The sequence below is a fragment of the Rhinocladiella mackenziei genome, assembly GCF_000835555.1.
Source record: "Rhinocladiella mackenziei CBS 650.93 unplaced genomic scaffold supercont1.6, whole genome shotgun sequence".
Lineage (NCBI taxonomy): Eukaryota > Fungi > Ascomycota > Eurotiomycetes > Chaetothyriales > Herpotrichiellaceae > Rhinocladiella > Rhinocladiella mackenziei.
In genome coordinates, this window is record NW_013550599.1 from 1128482 (window position 1) to 1151691 (window position 23210).

General features: G+C 50.8%; 5 protein-coding genes across 5 annotated transcripts; 1 reads left to right on the top strand and 4 right to left on the bottom strand.

Moving 5' to 3' along the window:
- Window positions 1-340: 340 nt before the first annotated feature.
- Z518_08210 (uncharacterized protein) lies at window positions 341-1727 on the bottom strand (the record flags this gene model as incomplete). Its single annotated transcript, XM_013413953.1, has 2 exons — window positions 341-1048; window positions 1104-1727. 2 exons carry the CDS (start codon window positions 1725-1727, stop codon window positions 341-343), a joined length of 1332 nt encoding a protein of 443 aa, XP_013269407.1.
- Window positions 1728-2948: 1221 nt separating this feature from the next.
- Z518_08211 (uncharacterized protein) lies at window positions 2949-5079 on the bottom strand (the record flags this gene model as incomplete). Its single annotated transcript, XM_013413954.1, has 3 exons — window positions 2949-3086; window positions 3143-3330; window positions 3393-5079. The coding sequence occupies 3 exons, from the start codon at window positions 5077-5079 to the stop codon at window positions 2949-2951; spliced, it is 2013 nt and encodes a 670-aa protein (XP_013269408.1).
- A 6301-nt stretch (window positions 5080-11380) lies between these two features.
- Z518_08212 (3-isopropylmalate dehydratase, large subunit) lies at window positions 11381-13760 on the bottom strand (the record flags this gene model as incomplete). Its single annotated transcript, XM_013413955.1, has 2 exons — window positions 11381-13602; window positions 13661-13760. The coding sequence occupies 2 exons, from the start codon at window positions 13758-13760 to the stop codon at window positions 11381-11383; spliced, it is 2322 nt and encodes a 773-aa protein (XP_013269409.1).
- A 2859-nt stretch (window positions 13761-16619) lies between these two features.
- On the bottom strand, window positions 16620-19626 carry Z518_08213 (uncharacterized protein; the record flags this gene model as incomplete). The annotated part of the gene is made up of 10 exons (XM_013413956.1): window positions 16620-17750; window positions 17805-18024; window positions 18078-18133; window positions 18183-18255; window positions 18305-18909; window positions 18965-19124; window positions 19179-19381; window positions 19433-19445; window positions 19509-19542; window positions 19593-19626. 10 exons carry the CDS (start codon window positions 19624-19626, stop codon window positions 16620-16622), a joined length of 2529 nt encoding a protein of 842 aa, XP_013269410.1.
- A 2007-nt stretch (window positions 19627-21633) lies between these two features.
- Z518_08214 (uncharacterized protein) lies at window positions 21634-22678 on the top strand (the record flags this gene model as incomplete). Its single annotated transcript, XM_013413957.1, has 3 exons — window positions 21634-22388; window positions 22456-22530; window positions 22597-22678. 3 exons carry the CDS (start codon window positions 21634-21636, stop codon window positions 22676-22678), a joined length of 912 nt encoding a protein of 303 aa, XP_013269411.1.
- Window positions 22679-23210: the final 532 nt, after the last annotated feature.

Below are 23210 nucleotides of genomic sequence, written 5' to 3' on the forward strand. Positions count from 1 at the left end.
TATTACGCATAGTACGCCGCGGCTATTTGGCTGTCCACATATGCAGTCGAGATGATCATAACAGAGTGTCCGAACTTTCATGCCGTTGCGAATGCCATGCTCTTGATTCCTGGGAGGGTCTTGAATCAATCCCAAGACGGCTTTTCTCGTGCGAGGTGTTTCGCTGGTTCGGATTTGGTGCCATGCCGCAATGGTGCTTCAATTCGAATCATGCAAGCCTGAATGGATATCGAAGTCGGACGATTGAAGTCTGATATCAGCCACGTGATACCGTTTGCGGCACCTTGATCTGACCCTGGCGGAGGACGCTCACAAAAACCGAAATCAACCAAATCCTATTTCACCGTCTCCATTCGCCACGACCTCTCATGTAAGCCTCAATTGACCTCCAGACCTCTTCCACTGTCTCTCTATCCCTCCACCTCCTAGCTGCCCTTGCCTCTTGATCAACTGCAGCGCCATGAGCTCTCTCGTCCCACCTCTCAACCGCAAAAGTCTTAACACTGCTTCCCCACCCCTTGACCTCGGTAGGGATCGGAAGACCTTTCTCACCGATATAAATTCCTAGGACGTGGCCGAACAATTCCTGAGGTTCTCTCCATTTGTATCCTCTGAACTGCCAGATCTGACCTGTGGTGAACACGGCAACGACTCGGGACCAATAGTCCGGCTTGAATTGTTCCGGAGAATCGACGAGGATAAATCGATACGGTTTCTCACTTAGAGATGGCAGTGTGCGCGTGATGTGGAGAAGATTTGCTGTCGTCTGGGTCGATAATGTAGGGTGATCGGGAGGAACGAAAAGGCCAGTGTCGAGAAAAGTCTTGATATTCGACATTCGGAGAAGTGATGATGCTGAAGGAGAGAGAAGAATAATAGGATCTGAACGTTTGGAAGAGACGGCTGGTGCAAGAGGTTTGGATGAATTGGCCGCGGGTCGAGCTGCAAGCTGAGCGGTTTTGGAAGGCTGTCCCGGTCTCGTTGATGATGGAACACCTTTTCGTCGTCCCAAGAAGGTTTCTGCATGCTTGCGCACATGGGAAAAATCCTGTTTCTTCCTATTAGCGGCCAGAGAAAAAGTCGCCGTAGCGAAGTATGCCCACCGTTGGCTTGATGCCTCGTAATACGGAATTGTGATCGCCTATTCTGCGTTCGCCATTGTAAATCGCTTGCAGTCTTGCGTCGATCACCTTTACGGGTCTCCCACCAGCAGTTTGAGTGACGCCAACACCAGAGCCAGAAACAGGAGGCACGGCAGCGCCGCCAGCTACATCCGCTGCTCGGTTGGCAGCATCTCCCGTCGTGGCTGGGCCTTCAATAGGTTTGATGTATTCCGACTCTTCCGATGCGCCCTCCAACCAGGTGATCAAATCTAAACGCTCGACGAAGATCAAATTGCGCACTTTTTGTCCTTCTGGGAGTTGTTTGTCGAGCTCAGCCGCAAGGGCAATGTATTCCGGAACCGTGACATCTTTTTGCAGCCAGGCAAAAAATATACTGCGCAGGTCAACTTGCACAGTGTCCGGATTTGTCGACGTGAATCGGGTCGTGGTATCTAGAGGAAGGCAGAACGGAGTGGGATGAGTAAAGTAGAGGTGTGTCGCTTCGACGAAAGAGTCGGTTTGATTTGCCTCCGCTGTCAGTGGATCAGCGGTTTTGGTGAGCACGGGTGGCTTCGAGGCAGCGATGGAAAGTCGAAGCAGCTGCAGTGCGTCAGGAGCAGTCATTATCGTCACCGTTGCAGAGATAGGGGGAGTCTGCTCCTCCTCCTCCTCCTCTCTATGGCATCTCCGTCAGCGATGTCGCAGGGGGGATTGTTCGCGTTGTCTAGTCGAAGTTAAGACATTTCGGGGGAAACTTGACAGGGGTATGACCTAAAGGATTATTATTTTTCCGGAACCGGGCCCACTCGAATACTACTTTTCGCATGCCTGGGACCCCTTTCAGCCTCACATTCTAATCAACTACGTCTCCTTTTATGTATGCACTACGACTCAAGGACGACCTTATCGGGGTCGCCGGAGATGCTTTGTCAAGGAAATCGTATACGCTGCGCCGACTCATGTTACATGCCCATGAGAGCTGACCTATTGGCCTCTGCGACCATGCCTGGTCAGCGTGGCATCGATAATCCCCCCGATCATCTCGCTTCACATCAACTCTAACAATTTGAAGCTGAGATTTCAGACTTTGCATTAAAGGGGGTCAGAATAGAGAGAGCCCTATCATGGCGTAGCATACTCTTCTAGCATCGTTTTCTCCTCCCAAAGAAGGCATCGAATTGACCCGCATACCACTGCCAAATTGACCGCTGTCTCACAGAAAGGGTTTTTCATCGAAGGGAGTGGCAAAGACGACAGACACTGCAGTATCTTCGAGATCATATCATCACTCCTCTTGTTTTCCCAATGTAGCTATTCACACCGCCCCATTGTCCTCCAGGCTCTTCATACTCTATCCAACTTGCATCCGTTCCGCTTTCCGAATGAACATCCAGTCCCATGTCTGGCGCTCTCCCCCAATCCACAATGTGTTTGCCTTCCTCCACAGGGGTATCTTTCCAATGCAAATGCAAATGCAGAATGGAGAGCACGCCACTAGATATGCCGATTGATAAAGAATTTCAACCCCCCATTGCGACCACGCTATGCAGAACCTGTACACCATAGTATGCAGAAAATGTGGTAGTACACCACCACCAATAAGAGCCATTCAAGTTTGCAGATTGTACGGTGGCAAGGCTTTCCGACGAACCCCGTCAATAACATCTGACTTGGGATAGCAGCAGAGAAAATGGTGAGTGTTGTACGCCAAGTCCACAGAGTGGACCCCGATTTTCGTATATTCATGACATTGAAATGTGCATTTCGTAGAGAGAATCGACAAGTTTGGCCTTAGCCAAAGTGACGAGAAGAGGGAGTGGGATAATCGTCATCTGTAGAGGTGTCTCATGTCCGCGTGTTAGATCGACTGACTGTTCGGTCAGGAGCAGGAGACATTGCGCGATTCGAGCCGATCAAGTCGATTTCATGGTCCCGAAGTACTGTTGCGTTCCTTGGGTCTCGAAGGAATTTGGGAACCGAATCCTGAAGAGTTGATCAGGCAAGGTGTTCTCTTCGAGTTATGTCGAGGGTGGACTTACGCTGGCCATCAGCTTAAAAACGGCGGCTTGTGCGAGTTCGAATAATTCCACCACTTCCTCGAGACTTTCTTTCATCGACTCGTCATCGATATTGGTTCTAATCATCCGGCTATCAAGACGGTTGCGCAGAGAGTGGTCGATGTTGAGTTCTGAAGGAGCTCCGGAAGCCAGAAAAGAATTGTAAAGGCCTAGGCATCGTTAGCGCAGTTCGAATTTAGAGGAAGAAGGGGGGGGCTGGGGCGGTATTCACCGTAGGCCGCAGCCAGTGTCTCCCGAATGGCTTCAGTTCTGTTGAGCTTCCCGTCTTTCTCCAGGTTGCGATAGGTCTTTGTGAAATCAGAAACATCGAAATAAAACTGTAAATTCTCTTCGCAGAGCGATTGCCGCAAGAATTCTTTGAACAGTAATCTGAGAGCCGCATCCTGCAAAATCACATTCAATCGGCTGACATTGGAATCTCTGGTGAGCCGGGCCGCCTTGTCCTTTGTATCGCGACTATCTTCACTGTCGACACTCGGTGGTCTTGCTATCCAGCCGCATACTCGTTGGCCTCTTTCGGTGATGGCGTAGATTGCATGTTTGGTGGGTTGGAAATAAGTCGCCATCGGGTTGAGTCGAATGTAAGCTCTGTCCTCCACAACCGGGGCCATCAGTTGCCACTTGACGAATAACTCTGCCATCTCATACGTTTCTCGGCGATCGATGGTGGTGCAACAGTCCAGTAACCAGTCAGAAGCCGCTTTGCCCGTGAAGGTATTGTTGACGGTCTTGTCCAATACCCGTCGTTCTTTGGCCATCTTGACACCCACAAGACCGGTGGCATATTCCGACACCGAGTCTGAATCGGATAATGACGTGGAACTCTTCAAATTCGGTCCTTCGGAACCCATAAACCTGCGAAAGATGATCTCAACCGTGGGTCGATCCTGAACCAGCTTGTCCGTCGTTGGGTCTCGTTCTAAGGAGACCATTTGCATCTGACTCCGCTTGAGAAGGGGTTCGATATGACGAGCATTGATTCCGTTCCGGCTACAAAATCGATGCAGAATTGCCAAACCTTTGGGCGTTAGTTGCCAGACGGCGCCTTTGGTGACAAAGGTGGTGGCATTTTTGTTTTCGGCTGACTCAATCAACCGAGCGTCTACAAATCTTTGACAAACGGAACGAGCCATTTCTTTGGCCATGGAGAATGTAGTTGTCGTGGTTGTGACGACCCATCGTGTAGGGTTTTTGGGGTCGGGTATGCGATTCGACTGAGAGAATTTCAGGGAGCCGAGATTGGTGATGGCCTCTTCCGAGAGAAAGGTCTCCTCCACTCTCGAAAACCGGACTCGATGGGGCGTGAGCGGTAAACTCGTGATGAGGGTAGAGAACAAGTCTTTGAAGTCTCGGGTAAAGGGCCGTTCATCATCGGTCATGCGCAAGATTTTGGAAGATGTCTGGTGCATTTTCCCATGGTTCCGATCCTGGGTCGTCATTGGAGGGACGGTAGTACTATTTCTTGACTCTTGAGGAGGTAGCGGAACTCCGCTGGCTCTTCGCAATTGCGTCGCCGTTTGTAATTCGGGAGATGTGGGCGAACGAGGAAGACTTGGTCGCACCGGACCGGAAGATGTAGACTGTTTAGACAGACTTCCTGATGATGTAGCAGAGCGCAGACTTGGCGTAGAAGTTGTTCCGATAGCAGCTAAATTGGCAAAAGCGTTGGAAGTCTTTTCTCTTGCCAGGGATGCGAGGGAGCGTCTGCTTTTACTCTGAGTGATACTGGTGGAACTGGTGTGGTGGTGGTGAGGTGGACGAGAAGACTCCAGACGAGGTGAGTTTGAAGTAGAAGACAGATATGGGTTGGAATTGGACAAGGTAACTTGAGCAGCAGGGAGGTCGTGAGCCGGCGAAGTCATGGAGTCGTCAACAGGCACATCTTTTGCTTCGGGCATGGAGGAGACTGGAAATCACGCGGGTAAAGATGCTCAGGACTATGGACGGGTTCCGCACAGGACTGGCATCGCAAGAGGGATCAGGACTGGCGGTCGACAAGTCAGTGGCAGTAACACGAACGGGGCGCCAACCCACAACCCACGAAGAGCCGGGATGGCCTCACCCACGAGACCACGAGGGTGTGGAGCAAAACGCAAAGCCGCAGCGAAGCAGGACCCTGGTCTGTCGGGCCCTGGCAGGGGTGTGAGAAAGTGGGTATAAGGTGCAAATTCGAGAAGAATTCGTTCCGGCCACTCTCGAGTCGACTGGCCGTTTAAGCCCAGGAGTTGCTGACAGGGTTCACCAAGCAGGCAAAGCAGATAGAGTTAGGCGCAGTCTTTGGCGAGAAAGCCGGAGGCCTTGGAGGAGGGTTGAAATGGCAGTGATCTTCCACCGCTACGGTCTCAAACTTCGCTCGAGTGGGCGATATGTGGGAACTTGTTAAGTCGGTAGATTGCTAGATTGTGCGGATCATTTGCTCGTCGGACCGTTTCGTACAAAGGGAGGTCTTCCGGCAACAAGAAGCGGTACGGGGGGTATCGTAAGAATTATGAAGCAGATAAAAAGGGGGGTTTTCGGTGGATGATCGATGAGATGAGCCCGTCCCAGTAAAGGCAGAGAGTAGCGGATGAGAGCGTAGAGAAATGAAATCTGAGGTGGCAAGGATGATGACGACCAATATTGTAATGAGGGATTGAGGGCCGAGGCGCGGACAGGCCACAGATTTGGTCGTGAGGGGGGGAATTGGTTGATCGCGATAAGACAACGGTCAACGGCTGCAAGACGTTTCAATTAGATCCATGAAGAAAAATGGGTGGCCATGCAGTTATTATTATTATCGAGATGATGAAAGATAGCATGTGGTTAAAGGTGCAGTGCCAACGAACGATGGTCCAAGCAGCCCACGAGCCTGACAGATGTAGAGGCTGGCGCAGGCGCAGGGCAGAGGTGACAGAATAGGCGGGTGGGCAGTCCTCTCTGGGCGGGCACCCTGCTCTGTCGCTGCACCCAACCGACCTCTGACTTTCCCTCTGTATCTAAAGTCCATCCAAACTCCATTATGCCAGAGCCTGGCACCAACCACCCAACTCCACTTCGTTACAACGGCTCCTTTGGGGTTTTGTTTCCATGCCCGTAGTCTCGGCGCAGGAAAGCATCTACAACTGGATCTCCAGTGTATCTCTGAATATTGTCCTGTAGCCTGTACGCATATGGGCCTCGCCTGGAAGTTAGTTCACTTCAAGCTTGCATTAGCTGCTGGCATTTTCCCTGTTCCAGACGCACAGCACTGGCAGGACTCATCTTGCCGCCGAACCTCCATAGTAACCTAAAGTCTTACCTTGGAAAAAAATAACCCATTCTCAATATGGGCGTTGTGGGGGGAGTTTGGCATTTCCAACTTTTCAATGGGGAGGTCTGTCGACCGATTGTGGAGCCCTTCAACTATTGCCCAGTAAGTAGGACAGGTGACCTTTGCCCAACGCGGAGTTGCCAGCATTACTAGGCTGTCCGGATATGGTTGTTGAGCCACCAGAGCCAATTCCCGATTCAGCAGAACAGAATCAGGCATACCAGTGCATACATTGAATTTACAGGAACCGCAAATTCGTCAATAATGAAGCAATGGCCTAAAAGCTGGCCGAAACAGGCGATGGAAGTTAACCATGAGACCGTGAGAACGGTTCAACTAAAGGTCATTGCAGTCTTGGTGAATCCGTGATCCACCAAAAGTTGATGCTGATCAGCTCGCGAACCTGTCTCCGTAGAAAGAAAAATTTCCAACTTTGTTGCCTCGACAGTGGAGTCTTCGGAATTGCACCAAGTAGGATCCGGTCATGCTGCGAATAGAGACTGATCAAAGAAGACTGAGAGTGGACATTTTGCATTTTTATTACTCGACGAAAGAAAAAGACGATCCTGATCAGCATGGGCTAGTCCATATCCTCGATTCGATTATGCTTAGCTCTCGCTGGGATTGCCCTGCACAATAGGCTCCCCGATCCACTCTCCTATGCTCGACTAGAGCCCGGCACAGTTTTCTGCAAAGCCCTCTGTTTGGGGACTTTTGGAGCTGGCGGGGCTAAAAATCGTGATACGTTGATAACTCGGCTTCACTAGTGGGATCCGTGCCATTTTTCAAGAGACAGGCAACAGGATCCTCCGGACCATCGCGACTCGCAGACTTTGTCCATGTCAAATCATGCGCGCCGGAAACCTTTTTTGTTTCGGAAGTCCGGACAAGTGACGTGAGAAGCGAGGCCCCCGGACAGACAAAAACCAAACTGCACTCGGGTTGTTGTTCACTGGGCAACGAGCAGGAGGGAAAAAGAGATGCGATACCGATACGAGAAAGAGTGGTGCTATGTAATGGACTCGGCGACGGGAGCTGGGGAACCAATGTGGCAAGATGATGGAATATTCGTGTTCGATTCTTCCTGGCGCATGGCCGTTCAAACAAATGTCAAGTGGGCATGTCTAAGCTTTCCAGAAATTCCTCCGACTCGAAGAGTTGTATCTGCAGGGGCAGGAAGTGGCAAGGAAGAGGCTGGCGGCCACTCTCCGGTGCCGAGCGTGCGAGAATAAAGGGGGGACGTAAGGCTTTCGAAGGACGACCCAAAGGTGTGACGAATTGTATGGGCCCTGGGGGCGAATTGGTTCAGGCGGAAACCTGGAGTTCTGGAGACACCAGAAAGAAGAGAGAAATAATATCGAATCAAGTGGGGAGACTTCCACATCCACGGATTCGTCAGGCTCGACCTGAAACGAACTAAAAGGAAAGAGGCTTTTCTGCGCAAACCAATGACCGCAATAAAAGGGGGGCCAAAAACAGCATCCCCAGTGACGAACCCGGACGGCCAGCCAGCTAACAACTGAAGCGACATTGTAGTGGACAACTGAGGAGCAAGGGAGCGAGGGACAAGGACCAAGGGGCTAGCTCGTAGTCTACCAACAGGGAGGCCACGTGGAAAATTAAAGTCGAGCCAATTTTCAGGGGATGGATGGGCGCTAGAGACTGTTTCGGCATTCACCTAACTTGCTCCGTACTGTATACCTCCTCCCTGTCGGCTGACCTGTGATTTGTCCCCTAATCAAACACATTATCAACGGGGCCTCATTTCCTTTCTATCAGGTAACTTGCCCCAGCCCTGGAACCGGGTGGCTGTTCCAGGTGCCTTCGAGAAACATTCCAGGCCCATAATGGAAGCATGTTTAATTTCTGAAATTGTCCGGATCCACCGCGCCTGATACCACCAACTGTGCTGAGGGGGCCGGCAGCCTGATGAGGTGCAACGTCACACTGGCAAGTGGCAATTTGGGAGTGCACAGCCATACTGAAATCTCCAGGCGACAAGCATCAGGTTCAACCGAGCCAAAAGGTCCGGGCCTGAGGAGATGAAATGGGAGAAATAAATCATTTGTGCTTGTCGAACGGTGCGGTGGTCGTACAACGGCTAATCTTGTCCGTAATACTAAATGTTGGGTACGAGTGTTTTCTTGTTCCCTGTTCCTTGCTTTGCTGCGTCAGTGTTCTTCTCCCCTTCTCCATGCTCTCAAGTCCTTTTAGTCATGCTAATAGCCACCCTCTTCATACACTAGCAGCCCTACTCAGCCCATCTTGTCATTGGCCAAGGTGCCGCTTTCGGCGCTAGCGGGCAAATCCGCAAGGACTCCATCTCGGTGTAAATTTCTCCATTCTTCCATTGTGGGCGATTCGCCCATTGCGCCGTCAGCCCATTTTCCTCAAGAAAGAGGAGACAAAAGGCAAAAGACGTTTGATGGGCTTTGTTACGGAATCACCAATCACTCGAAGAGCCTCAAACCCAGCATTGCTCCAGCCACTAGTCTGTTACTGGTAACAACGCTGAAGACTGTTGGTCAACCTCAGCTTCAACTTTGTCAACCCCGCTCCATGCTATCGAGTCATACCATTGTAACCGGCAAGTCGGCATCGTATCTTGATCCTTCTCAAGTTCATTGTCTTTGCTGGTTCGTTGAAACTATCCTCCGCAAACGAATACGATCTTCCAACTACAGCGCTCTTGTTTCTACACCACTGCTAACTTCCGGTTCCAGTCTTGGATTCCATTCCTGCACCCATCCCACAGCATCCAACACGGCAACCTTGCTGTCCACGCCTCTTCACCTCGCTTCCTGCTCTGGTCTCACGGTCGTTCCAAACATGACTCGTCGGCATCCACGATCTAGCGCCTTCCCTGTCGCACGTGCGAAAACCCCTCCCCAAACCAGCATTGTGGCTGCCACGAGGCATTTTTCTTGCTCGTCAATGCCTGTCACTCCTTAGTTGCATCCTATCTTCGTGTCTTACCCGCCAAGTCTGAATTTTCTTGCTTCATAACCCTGGCACGGGTCAATTCTTTTCCTCAGTAGTACCTTCTCAAGGCGCCATCTTTCGCTAAAGTGGAACAGGTGACAGCACACAACGATTCAAGAGGTGGGGAATTGCTCAATAGGATTCAACAAACACGAAAGCGCTTGTGCACGGTCTCGATTCCACTCTTGGCCAAATCAACATGCATGAACCTCGTTCACCATACCACTCAACTGATTTGAATTCTGTCGGTTTGAAGCGGTGAACTTGTCAGTGTACTGCTGGGGGCGTCCATCGTGCGTCGTACCCGCTGGTGTTTTGTCTTCTGAAAATGCTTGAACTCGGAACAGATCCATCTTGAACATTCAACTAGTGGCAATTCATTTCCTTTGGTCATTAAGTCTCCAAGGACAGCTTGCGTCTCGAAAACACACGCCTCTCTGTGGTGGAAACTTTTACACAAATACACCTGGGAACACCGACAACAGTTTGATTTGGATCATTGAATTTGCAACCGCTGTTGTGGGAGCTTCCAACAATATTGAAATGCTTGCTTCCAAATCAGATTACAGCTATGGGATCCGAGGGAATGTTTCACCGCTGGCCTGTGCTTCGTATTCAAAGAGGACATGTGCTCAGACCCTTTAGTTGCTCTTCCAGATGTGACAAAGCGCAAGCACACTGGCCAACTAGAGTATAAGGGACATCATCCAGCAAAACCGAGTTGGTGATGAATCAAATCGACAACCGATAATCGACGAGAGAGCTAATACGCTTTCTACCTCGCTTATTAGGCGGAGTTTCAACCCACACTAGCAATGGGACTTGATTCTTCACCGACATAACTGGCTCCTGAAATTTTCCTGTCAGGCCCTTTTCCCGAGAATTAAAGCCTCCGGGCAAGATCCTATCTAGGTACGAATTCTGCAAATCCTACAGAGGAATATCACCACGTGTAACTACCAGATGAAACCAGGATTTGTATTTCCCTGACGCAATTACAATCTGGGCGGGAGTTTTGACAGTCAGCGTTAGCCGATTCCTCTGAAACGTCAGCTCCCTTCAGATCAATGCACCCATTTGTCACTCCGAGACAGGACCGTGACGGGAATGGGGCGCCACGTGCCAACTGGTGGAGTGGAAAAGTCAAACGAATCATTTGTGCTGAGACTGGAATGTTCCCCGTGCTTCTATCACAGAGGGACCAACGGTCCTAAAGTGAGACTTTTCAGGTTCCGTTCTTCCTGGTTCAATATCATGGCAAAGATGAACGACTCACGCTCCATCGTTTTTCCGAGAAGATGCTCCCAGCACCTTACTTCGAGGAAGAGAATTGAAGCCTCGGTCGAAAAGTCATGACCTCATCGCTGAAGTTGCAGCCCATCTAGAGAAGCTTGTCTGAACCCACAGATTCCAAGATCCGGCTACCTGCGTTTCTTCTCGCAAAGCCGGCTCTTCCAATGAAATCTGATTTGAAGCAATGGTCGCCAGTGTCCAACGCTCGATGGAGATCGTGACATGTCATCAACAGGCCTTAACAACGTGAGCTGAGCGTCGACTCGGTCCAGCTCGATTCTCACACTGCTGTACTCTGAGCGCCACTCGACTCTCCACCCTGAACTCTTTGGCGCAAATGAATATACTATCTACCATCAAGCCTGCCTAGGCTGTCCCCCAATCCTCGCCTTCTGACTACGTGCTTGATATCTAATGTCTGGCAAGGTGTGAATAACCGAAATTGGATTTACGATGCGGATGGCAACTCATTTCCTTTTCATTTCGACTCATGACCATTTCCCGTTTTCGCTCTAATTAACCTTTATTGTCAATGAAGAATTATGATTTTTATATATTTTGTGGGTCTTCCGGTGATTAGAGTGAGCATACGTAAATTGTGGACCCATCAGGCGGCGGAAGCTCCCTGGATGTGCCTACCACTCGACAGGATCAGTCTTGACGTCGCCGCGATTTGTCCTGGGGACAGGCGCGGCTTCGACCTTGACGGGACCCTTGCGCCATTTCTTCAGATAGCCACTGCCATCTAGCCAAGGGGTATCGAGTGTCCGTTTGGCCTCAAACCGGGCGATCTTGCCCTCCATCTGCATGGTCAGGCCAATATCATCTAGGCCTTCGACGAGGCAGTGCTTGCGGAATTCTTCGACGTCGAAGCGCGCGAGCTCCTTGCCCTCAGCGTCTCGAATTACCTGCGCCGGCAGATCGACTTCAATCTCCCGACCGGCGCGGGCCTCATCAGCAATCTTCTCCAGAGCTACCTGGTCGGGCATGACCAGGGGCAGCATGCCGTTCTTGAACGTGTTGTTGAAGAAGATGTCTGCGTAGCTCGGTGCGATGACGCATTTGATGCCAAAGTCTAGCAATGCCCATGGGGCGTGCTCGCGCGAGCTACCGCAGCCGAAGTTCGGTCCAGTAACGACCAGGATCTTCGAGTGACGGTAGGGTTCTTGGTTTAGGATGAAAGATCGGTTCTCACTGCCATCCTCGTTGTAGCGGAGGGGATGGAAGAGCGCAGAACCGAGGCCGGTGCGTTTGATCGTTTTGAGGAACTGTTTAGGGATGATGGCGTCCGTGTCAACATTGGCTTTTTCCAAAGGCGCCGCGATGCCCTTGAGCACCGTGAACTGGGGAAGGCCACCTGATACACCGGCAGCAGAGTCACCGCCGTGGTTAACCGCGGGAGCCGTATCGCTGGGAATGTCAAGGATGCGGTCGAGTTCCTCTTCGGAGTCGACTTCAGCAACCTCCGGCGCCACATCGAGCTTCGGCGATGCTTTGGTGGGAGTGGCGTCATCCACGAGTTTGCGAACGTCAGCTAGTTTTCCGACGATGGCCGCTGCCGCTGCCATGACGGGAGACATGAGATGCGTTCGGCCTAACGCACCCTGTCGACCTTCGAAATTGCGGTTCGATGTGCTTGCACAGCGTTCTCTCGGTGAAAGTATGTCCGGGTTCATGCCAAGGCACATTGAGCATCCGGCCTCCCGCCATTCGAAGCCGGCGTCCATAAAGATTTTATCGAGTCCCTCGCGCTCGGCTTGGGCTTTGACATTGCCTGAACCAGGTACGACCATCGCCCTCTTGAGGTTCGGGGCGATTTTCTTGCCTTCCACGATCCTAGCGGCGGCGCGGAGGTCCTCGATCCGAGAATTGGTGCAGGATCCGATAAATACCTTGTCCAGCTCAATGTCTTCCATCCTGGTGCCGGGAGCCAGGCCCATGTATTCAAGAGCACGTTTGCAGCTGGCTTTTCTGTTGGCGTCCTCAAAGTTGTCCGGTCCGGGAACGACACCAGTGATAGGAACAACATCCTGAGGCGAAGTACCCCACGATACGGTGGGTGAGATGTCCTTTGCATCAACGAAAACCTCGACATCGTATTTGGCGCCCTCATCTGACTTTAAGCTTGACCAATAGTTCACGGCCTTCTTCCATTCATTGCTGTCGACCTTGGGTGCCAGTGGTCGTCCCTTCAAATATTCGAATGTAGTCTGGTCAGGAGCGATCATGCCTGCCCTGGCGCCGCCTTCAATGGACATATTGCAAATGGACATGCGCGCCTCCATGCTGAGACCGCGAATAGCTGAGCCGCAAAATTCGATGACCGCACCCGTCCCCCCGGCGGTGCCAATGACCCCAATGACATGAAGAATGATGTCTTTGCTGCTGACACCTGGAGCTAATCTGCCCTCGACTTGTATCCGCATGTTCTTGCTCTTCTTAGTGATTAAGCACTGGGTGGCCAGGACGTGCTCGACCTCACTGGTGCCGATACCAAACGCCAGTGCACCAAATGCACCGTGAGTGGATGTGTGGCTGTCACCGCACACGACGGTGGTGCCGGGCAGGGTAAAACCTTGCTCGGGTCCAATAACATGGACGATGCCCTGATTTTTGTCCCCCAGGCCGAAATAGGTCAGGCCGAAGTCTCTGACATTTTCCTCGAGAGTGACACATTGCAGTCGCGAGTCCTCTTCCTTGACAAACTCTGCGACGTTCTTGAAGTTTTTCCGTGGGGTGGTGGGCACGTTGTGATCGGTCGTGGCGAGAGTGCAGTCGGGTCGGCGAACTTTTCGCTTCGCATTCTTCAGACCTTCGAATGCTTGCGGAGAGGTGACTTCGTGGACAAGATGTCTGTCTTTTGGCTGGGTCAGTATTTGGGAATCAGAAGATCTCCTGGCAAGACAGTCACACACCGATATAGAGAAGAACTGTGCCGTCTGGTTGTTCATTGACAATGTGGTCTTGAAAGACCTTGTCGTATAAGGTCCTGGGCTTGGAATCTGCTGAAGGCATGTTGGACAGCGATCAATACTGCCCCGCGCAGGAATACTGACTGGATATGAAAGAGTAGAATGCAAAGATAGTGTCTACAAATCAAGGGGGGGGGGGGTTATAGGCAGAATTATCGCTTTGATCCGAGATCGGAGTGACCGCACCCAGGTGGCACGAAGTAAATTACTTCACGTGTATTCTAATTGGTCCATGGCTGCTGCATCCCCGCAAAATCCCATGCTTCATAATTCGGTTAATTGTATTCGTCCATCACTTCCCTTGGCACTACGTCCAGCCGTGTGCCTATTGGATGCTCGAACAAATGATCGCCCGTGCAGCTCTGGGTGCCTGAATGATGAGAAGGGAAAGATTGAAAAAGAAAGAGAATGGACAATGGCCCGCACACGGAGAGGACAACTCAGCGACGCGTCAGACTTATGGAAGACAAGAGAGAACTGACGAGGCCGCGGGAGATCCATCGAGACCGAAACACAAACTCAGCCTTGCAGAGAAGGTGATGCTGAACTCACGGCGATTCGATGTTGAATATTTGGCCTCTACAGAAACCTTTCCCGGTCCTTTGGACGCACGAAATTCCTCATTCGAGTGTACATCATCAAACCCCTGTGCCACGGTGGGCTCAGAATATCGGAATGTCCAACCGTCTCACGCTGTGACCTTGTTCGCTTCTTTCGTTTCCACGTCCCCACACTCTTATCTCCAAAGAATAAAAAAATATCTTCGGAAGATCAGAAATATACCCTTTGTTGGCACTGCTGAAGCTGGGAGTTGAATTTGACCTTCTTGTGATCGAGGTCTGCAGGAAGAAAATGAGCCTTGTATAGCGCAAGGGTGGTTGTTGGCTTTGCTGGATTCAAAGAAACCATCCGAATTTGGTCAAGACCAGGCACGAGGTATGTGGTGAAGGGGGCAGAGAATATAACGTCAATAGGCGAGACTTCAGTCGAAGAGGCCATTCGTACCAAACGGGAAACCTAGAACGATTCTCCCCCTTTCCCTCATCCATTTTCTAAGTTTCCAGCCTTGCTCTTCTATCACAGCAAGCGTAAAACTCGCAAAGTCGGCTGGATCTGTGCCTGGTACTGTGTATACTAAAGAAGTCTCATATCCAACACCACGCAGGCAAAGCGGCACAAAAAGTTCAGTCATGAGTAAAGCAAGACGCACCGCTGAAAACCTTGCAGAACTTCAAGTCACAGTTGCATGCCACCTTATCATCAACCAGCATGGAGAAACGAATTTTACAATGCACATACACATCGTGCAAGATCCGATCGGATCTCAGTTGCCTTTATGGACCGAATGCTTATGACTGAGCTCCGAGAGAAGAAAAGAGTGCGGGCAATCCTTGGAACAACAACATCTAGCCGTGGCTTACGCCCTCTTTTAGTGCAGCGCGGAATATCCCATTTACAAATCCAGCCCTGGACTGGCGGGAGCCTCAGTCCAAAGCTTCTCCAGCACGAGACCGTGTTATCAGCGCGAAGTAAGACGCGTCGAAGGAAACATCGGCTCGGAGACTTGAAGGAGGATTCGTTGAACACAATGAACCTCGTGCAACCGGCAGCACTCCAGACATCGTCAAATCCACAGTAATATGGGAGAAAAGTCTCCGCCATGGTCGAAGCGATGCAAATGCACGATCGCATGATCCGCCACCTGACATCGTCCAACCAAAGGTACGAAATCAAACAGAACGATGACGGCTTCATGATCTTCTTTCCCACAGCAACTTCTGCCGTGCAATTGGAACGAAGCCATTTAGCGCGGGGGCTACTTGGGCCTCATGATCAACCGAGCCGCGCGGTTCATCGAAGTCACGGAGGTAGGACAGATTGCGGCCTCGGAAAATTTCTTCCTCCAGTTGCAGAGTGAGCTAGAACAGTCCAAGGTTCAAAAACGAGAACGAAGAACGAGGATGACACAGATCACCATACGGGCGGAGCCACCAAAGTATCCTAGGACCCCAGAATCCCCTCAGCCTTGGGAGTCTCTGCTCCAAAACGGGCACGGCAGAGACTCACGCATCGACAATCCTCGATGCGGCCGCGGGGGGACCACGAGCCCAGGAACCGCAAGGAGCCGCAGAAGCTTTACTTCATCGTCCCCTACTCGCTAGAGGGGAAGGTCGATCCATTGGCATCCAATCGCGCATGTGGCACAAGTGAAAGGGAACGTTGGGACACGAAGTGGTAGTGGTAGTTGAGTCGAGGTCCCTGCTCCACGACATAAGTGAGAGAGAACACACCTTCAACCGGAAAACACACATCCTGCCTTCCAAGGATTACTGGTTTTCTGTCCGGCCACCTATTCAGGAGCTGGAGGGTGGGAATATCAACGCGCCCTCGACACTATGTATCGCTAGCTAACGGCAGGCACTGGGTAGGGAATGAGATGTCATTAAGGAGAGCCTGAGAAGGTATATGAGTTATGAATCTGAGTGGAAGCAGTGTACGATTTGTGACGCACACGTGTAGATCAATCAATGTAGCATTGGCATTGCGAAAATATATATTTCAAGGAATCGGAGCCAAACAAAACCATTCGAAACTGTACATTGTCCAGCTCAGACGTCAACCAGAGTGGCCAGTAATAACTAACAAATGGGAATAAAAGCATGAAGCTGGACTGGAAAGAGACACACGACGTTGTAATTCGTAAATTCAAATTGGTATGACTTTTGTAAGGCTTGATAAGTACCTAGCATGGCGTTCCCTCCCGGCTACGGCAACCCCTGGACCAAGTCTTGGCCTGATCAGCAAGGACGGGGCCTCTTTTCCTGTTTGTATTCCTGTTTCAGTACCATCGCGAACTCCTTTGTGCAAGCTCCCGACCTGACAAGAGGAGGGTTGGCGGAACTCAAGTTTCGGCCTCTTCTTGCTCAACGTCACAATTCGCCGTTCCGTTCGTCTCGGGCTTCGCCTCTCCATTGACGTCGATGAGACTAGTTTTTGCCGCACCACCTTCGGCCTCAAGCTTGATATACTCATCCCACTCAGGGAACAGTTCTTCATCCTGACCGGGCACGCCGAGCAAGCGACTGACTTTCCCTTTACCCTGTTTCTCGAGGCTCTCTTTCCACTCCACAACCAATTCTTGCACCTTCGACGGCTTGTATGTCTGGCTGAACAGGACTGCTTCACTGAGACGGCCTGTGCGTTTGAGCAGCTCGATTGCAGCGGAGATGTCTCCTGTCGACCACAAACTGGCGAATGCGACGTTGTTGCTGCCCATCTGCTCAGCTTGTTCGGCGAGTTTAGTTAGTCCTCCTTTGTTGCCGGAACTGGTGTATAGAAGGAGCAAGCTGCCCAAGTCTTTAGCGTTGAGGAAACATTCTTCTGCAAGTTTCACGTCCCAAGCTTCGAGAGCCTTGTCTGCCACTGCGGACCATTTGGCCTGCATGTCTGATTCGCGCGCAATCTCAAGGGCCACAGCAAGGTTATTCAGGCCCAGAGACAGCTCGAACCGGTGTTCTGGATCCGTCGCCACCTCGAGAGCAAGCTCTTTGTGGCCTTGTGCTTCGAGGAATCGAGCAATCTTGTTCATTTGGTCCGCTGGGATTTCAGCCAGGAGTTCTTGTGCAGCCTCAAGCTCGTTTCGCAAGACGAGGGTTTGATATGAGAGCAGCGCCGTGGAGAGTCGGTAGCTCACAACGCCGACATCTTTGTCGCAGAGGTAGACCCGCTCGTCTCTTTGGAGATACCGAAGGAGATACATGGGCTGATCGAATTGTGCGATATGCACGACTTGCTCACCGAGTAAATAGCTGAGGCGGGTACTCGTAGTAAAGAGGAACGCATCGCCGACCCATTCACCACTCTTCACGCATTCTTGGAGATCCGTCACGACCGAAAATGCAGCTTCGACACCATCTTCGTCTGCTTGGCCAGAATTGAGGCCATCAAGATATGCCTCTCGGTCAAAGCGAAGAACGTAGGCTGTGTCAGCACAAGCAAGAGCGACAAGTTCTCCCGATTCACTCCAATAGACCTGAGCAATGTCAGCGCGAGAAGTCCTGTAAAAGCCCCCTGGGGTGAAGCTTACTTCTCTGGGTTCGACCTCGATTCGGCGGACAAGATTGCCAGTCTCCCAATCGAACATGCCAATACCTCCTTGTCCCTTGACCCCAAGCAATACACCACCACAGAGACCCTCGGCCTGGAAGCCAACATCTAGACTTCCACTCTCTTTGAGCTTCTTGAAAAGTTTGACGCTGGTGCTAGATTCTCGGATGGCGTAGTCGGTAGGATTTTGGTGCGATGCCCTAGACTGAGATTAGCAGACTGTTCCTACCAGATCGACTTGGGCCATTTTTACCATGCGAAATCAAGTGCTGAACCGAACGCTTGATTTCTCCATGCGAGCGCGGTGTACTGATTTCTGTTAACAAAGGTCCCGAGCGGGCACCATCAGCATACTCACGATTATGAATTCGCCATCTCCGCAGACGCTGACGAATCTACCATTTGGCGAATGAGACAAGGCTGTCGGATAGCTGCGATTTATGTTAGCTTTTTACCTGGTTGACGAATTCTTAGACTCACATTTCTGTTGTTCCCATTTCTTTACTAGGAAGCGCAATAGGCGCGCCATCCTTGACGGTAGCATCTCCACCCTTCACGATTGCAGATACCACTTCATTATGGCGTGCCCACACCAATTTACCCGTACCGTCCATAGAAACGGCCGGTTCTTCTCTTCCCATTTTTACCACAACGGCGCCATCATCAAACCCCATGGCAACACCTTGTTTGCCTCTCTGATAGGAAACACACCAAGCCCTCTCCAAGCCGTAGCTCAGCGACTGTTCGAGTCGATAGGTATTGGCATGCCATATTTTGATGGTGCCGTCTTCGGAGCCAGATATTATGACCGGTAATTCAGGGTGATAGCAGGCAAAGCTGACATTGCTGGTATGTCCCTCTAACGTCGCAATTAGAGCTTTGGTGGTGTAATCCCAGACCTTCACGGTCTTATCATCGGATGTGCTCAGTAAATATGGTTTGTCGTTGTGTGGGTAGTAGTCAACGTGATTGACGCCTTTCTCGTGAGCCTCAATTGTCTGTTTGGCCGTGGCATTGTCGATGCTCCAGACTTTGATGGTTCGATCCAAACATGCCGACGCAAACACGTTGGTGTCCTTGGGGTTCTGGGAAGCCGGTCAGCATCAAGCCCGCCCAGGATTGCGTTCGTACATCACCCACGATGGAAAGTCCCATGACATAGTGTTGATGACCCACAAACTCCCGCACACATCGCCAATCTTTTTCCCAATCAAACATTCGGATTGTCATGTCATCTGAGGCAGTAAGGACGACACTGAGAACCGGATGCACGACAATTGCACGGATATAATCTGGATGCCTGTCCCAGTATGAGCTCCCTTCGAACAGCTATCCTGAACCTCCAGCCACTTACGCCTCGAATGATTTGACCTTTTCGCTTGTATTCCAGTTCACCACTCTCAATTGGAAGTCATCACTGCCACAAACTATCCAATTCTTCCTCTCAATAAATCTTCCGGCTCTTACAGGAACATCGGTGAGCTCGAAAGTTTTGATAATGGATTGCGTTTCGTAAGACCAGATGTGGGCATGTCCATTGTACAAAGTGGTGAGGATCTTGGGCAGTCAGTACCGGAGCAGCCTGCGCAAGGAAAAGCATTATATTACCCATGGTTCAGTACTGTTTGAATTGTTAGAGTGGTCTTCATGATTTCAGCAGAGAAATATGCAATTGGACACGTACCTGTGGAAATCAATGCCCTTCACTCGCTCCGAGCCTTTGGAAAGGTTAGATTATACCAGGAGGCCATACAGCAGACAAACATACGAGCAAAGAGCTGCCTCTTGACGTCCAAACGCATTGCGCCGGCTCCGAGTTGGCTCTATTTGGAGAATTGGAAAGTGCGCACACAATGATGTTCCGAATGACAAACTAAGGGGAATTATGCAAGGAACGACAAGGACTCGAGAGAACGGGGGCATAAAATTCCATGTCATCAATTCATGACACTTCGTGGACGTCGTGTGGTCATCGAACAGATACGGTCGTTGCTAGATGTGGTGTTGACAGATGTCCCCCCTGCGGCCGCAAGCCATGAACAAACTGTTTTTGGTGGAGAGCTCTTGCGTCCAGATTTTGCGCTAAGCACACCAGCCCTTTTTTCCCCAGCACTGAACAGCATTCCTTTGTGCGGTGCCTCTTCTGTTTCAAATTCATTTGGCTCTATGTAGCTGCCGTTTCCTTTCACTCTCTGTCTTCCTCCCCGGGTCTTGGACTACAGAACCCAGAATCGACTTTCGCCAGGGTCATTCTAGTTCTCTAGGCCCTTGAAGATCCTGCGAAATGCTAGCCGGGGCCTGATTCCTTCGCGTAAGTCAGTCTGAAGGAACAAACTCGAGCAGATTCTATTTCATGATCTCGTTTATACCTGTCGTTTGTTTCCCTCCAGCGCTCCAAATTCAAGCTGTTCGCTCCATTCACGACTGATCATGGCAGAACCTAAGCCAACCCTATATCACATGAATGTGAGTCCTCATGGGGCTGGTTATTATCCTGCTCGCGCTCGTTCTTACTCGCGATCTCAACGTATACTTTGGCTACTTGGAAGAGCTCGAAATCTCCTACAATCTCAGCCTACTCGAACGTCTGAACGGCAGAGCACCTCCAGAACTGAAAAAAAAAAAAAAAATCCCTTGGGGAATTCACTGCAATGGGAGACTGGTAACGGGAGGGTCATCGTGGAAACAGTCGTGATAGCAAAATATTTGATTGAAAAATACGATAAGACGGGCAAGTTCAAAGGAGATGGAAAAGGGAGCGATTGGATCCGGGATGATGAGCTGTACAATTTTTCGGCAGCTAATCTCAGTCCCAACGTTCACTTTGCGATTAGTATTCGACCAGTCGGTGAAACATTCGCCTTTCTTCATTCGCCCGTTGATCTCTGATGAACCAAAAACTGTACGACGCCTTTACTGGAAATACGCTTGGGTTTCAGCTACATGGAAGAGAAGCTTGGGGATCAGGATTATTTCATGGGATCTTCGCTAGCATATGACCTGATATCATTCTGAAGTGGCCAGTGGACTTGTGCACAAAGCGAGGATATGTCGACTTGAAAAATTGCCCGAAGCTGGAGAAGTGGTACACAAGATGCAACGAGCGGCCTGCACGGAAGAGGAGTCTGGAGAAAGGCAACGGCTATAGGCAGAAGTTACTGATTAGGCCGACTCTAGCTAGGGACAAGAAGGAGGCCTTGCTCGAAGCGTGCTCCGGACTCCACATGTGTCAGATTATTTTCGCCATTTGTCGCATGGGGTCCGCAATCTGGTGGGGAGATGAGCAAAGAGACCGTCTGCATAGGAAATAGGTTGTTAATGGCATCAGACCTAGGTTTCCTGTGCCGGCTTTCTTCTCGGGCGCTCTCTTCGGTTTCGGTTTCGTCCCTTTTAGTGTTCCCCGGCGTCAGCTTTGGGATTCGTGGGAGTCGGAGCACTCAGTATCTGGAGCGTACACTTTACCTGATCCTCGTTAGAGAGCCTCGCTGACGATTCCCACTCGCCCACAAACGGCTCGTAGACACAATTGCGAGCTCCACATTTCGCCTCGCCACGCGGTTTCCTGTGTGACATTTTGACTCGCAACTAGGTCGCTTGCTGAAGAAACCCTTCAGAACGGTGCCCCCAGTGAGTTCAGCGCGCTGCTTCCATGGCTCATTTGTACCCTTCTTGTCCTTTTCTCTTCCCTCTATCACAATTCTCATGTCAAGTAGATCTTTCTCTTCTGTCCTGTTATCTTTCTTTGTTTCTCAGAATCCGACAGTGTTTGTTCGCTATCTATCTACATCCCTAGTTAAGGTGTCAGAACAATGTCGACCAACTCGACAATTCGGGCTGCCCGTCGCAATTGTACTGAAGTCACGCCAGAATGCCCCGTCGAGTTTACCACATATGGCTATTATCCCAATCTTAGTGTTAACTCGTTCTTCATCGCACTTTTCGGCATATGTTGCATCGCTCAGTTGATCCTGGGCACGCGCCGACGGACATGGACGTACTTGGTAGCCGTGGCTATTGGCTGTTTTGGAGAGAGTATAGGCTATGCTGGGCGTATCGTGATGCATCACAACCCATGGAACGGTACAGGATTCAAGGTTCAAATCGTTTGCTTGGTGCTCGCCCCGAGTTTCCTGGCCGCCGGCATCTATGTGACACTGAAACACCTCGTCATCTACTGCGGAGAGGAGAACTCAAGGCTCAAACCCAGGCTCTACCCGTGGATCTTTATCGGATGTGACTTTGGGTCGATCGTGCTTCAGGCCATTGGGGGTGGTATTGCAGCGAGTGCCGGCGACAAAGGCAAGAACCCCAATCTGATCGACGTCGGCAATGGGATGATCGTAGCCGGCATTGCATTTCAGGTGGCCACCATGGGTGTCTGCGGCCTGCTGACGATCGACTATTTCATCCGTTTTCAACGGGCTAAGAAGGCGAAATCAACATCCCACTCTGAGAGCGAATATGAAAAGAATCTGGCCCTGCCCATGACTAGTCGCAATTTTCGAATATTCTGCTTCGCCATTGCACTGGCCTTTATCACAATTTTCATCCGTTGTATCTATCGGTATGTCTGAACCATGCTCCGTTCTTCGCGAGACGGTACATGTATACTCACGCAATCTGGCCAACAGACTTCCCGAGATGGCTGGCGGATGGGGCAACGCCCTCATGCGCAACGAGACCGAGTTTCTAATTCTCGATGGAATGTGAGGTGGCTCCCTGAACCAGGCAAACAACTTTTGGAGCATGCTGACTGGTAACATATACTGTAGGATGGTCGGTATTGCCTGCGTCGCCATGACCGTCGTTCATCCGGGCTACTTCTTTGAACCAATGAGGAAATTCAAACAATGAGGGTGTATTAGATTCATTTTAGCATGAGCGTGCGGGATTCAGGACAGAATCTGTTGAATGGTTATTTGTGATTGCCGACTCCTGGACCTATAGATTTCCTGATGTAGGATACCGCTGACGATTGAAAGGATCGGGCGAAGAAATGGAGAAATACCCAAGGAAGGGGACATTGTATCGCAATAAGGCACCCAGGCACCCAGGCAGGGAATGATACAGAGTAAGGGCAGGCATATTAGCGAATGTCTAGGCTCCAGTTTACTTCACCTGCACGATGACGTTGGAGGCTAATACCGAACAAAAATTGGGCCTGAATCGGGCGGAGATCGTTTTGTGGATCTGTCTGTTGATGCATATATATCTCGTTGGACGGTGTCCATGACGATGCTGTTGCTGATGCTCACTGCTGACGATGGCGATGGTAGAGGCAACGGCGAGGCTCTGGCATGCGGCCCGCGAGTTTCCGAACACGAACCGCCAAGCCGTCATGAGTTTATACGGACTCGGAGGTACGAATGCGTGAAAAGATCCCAAA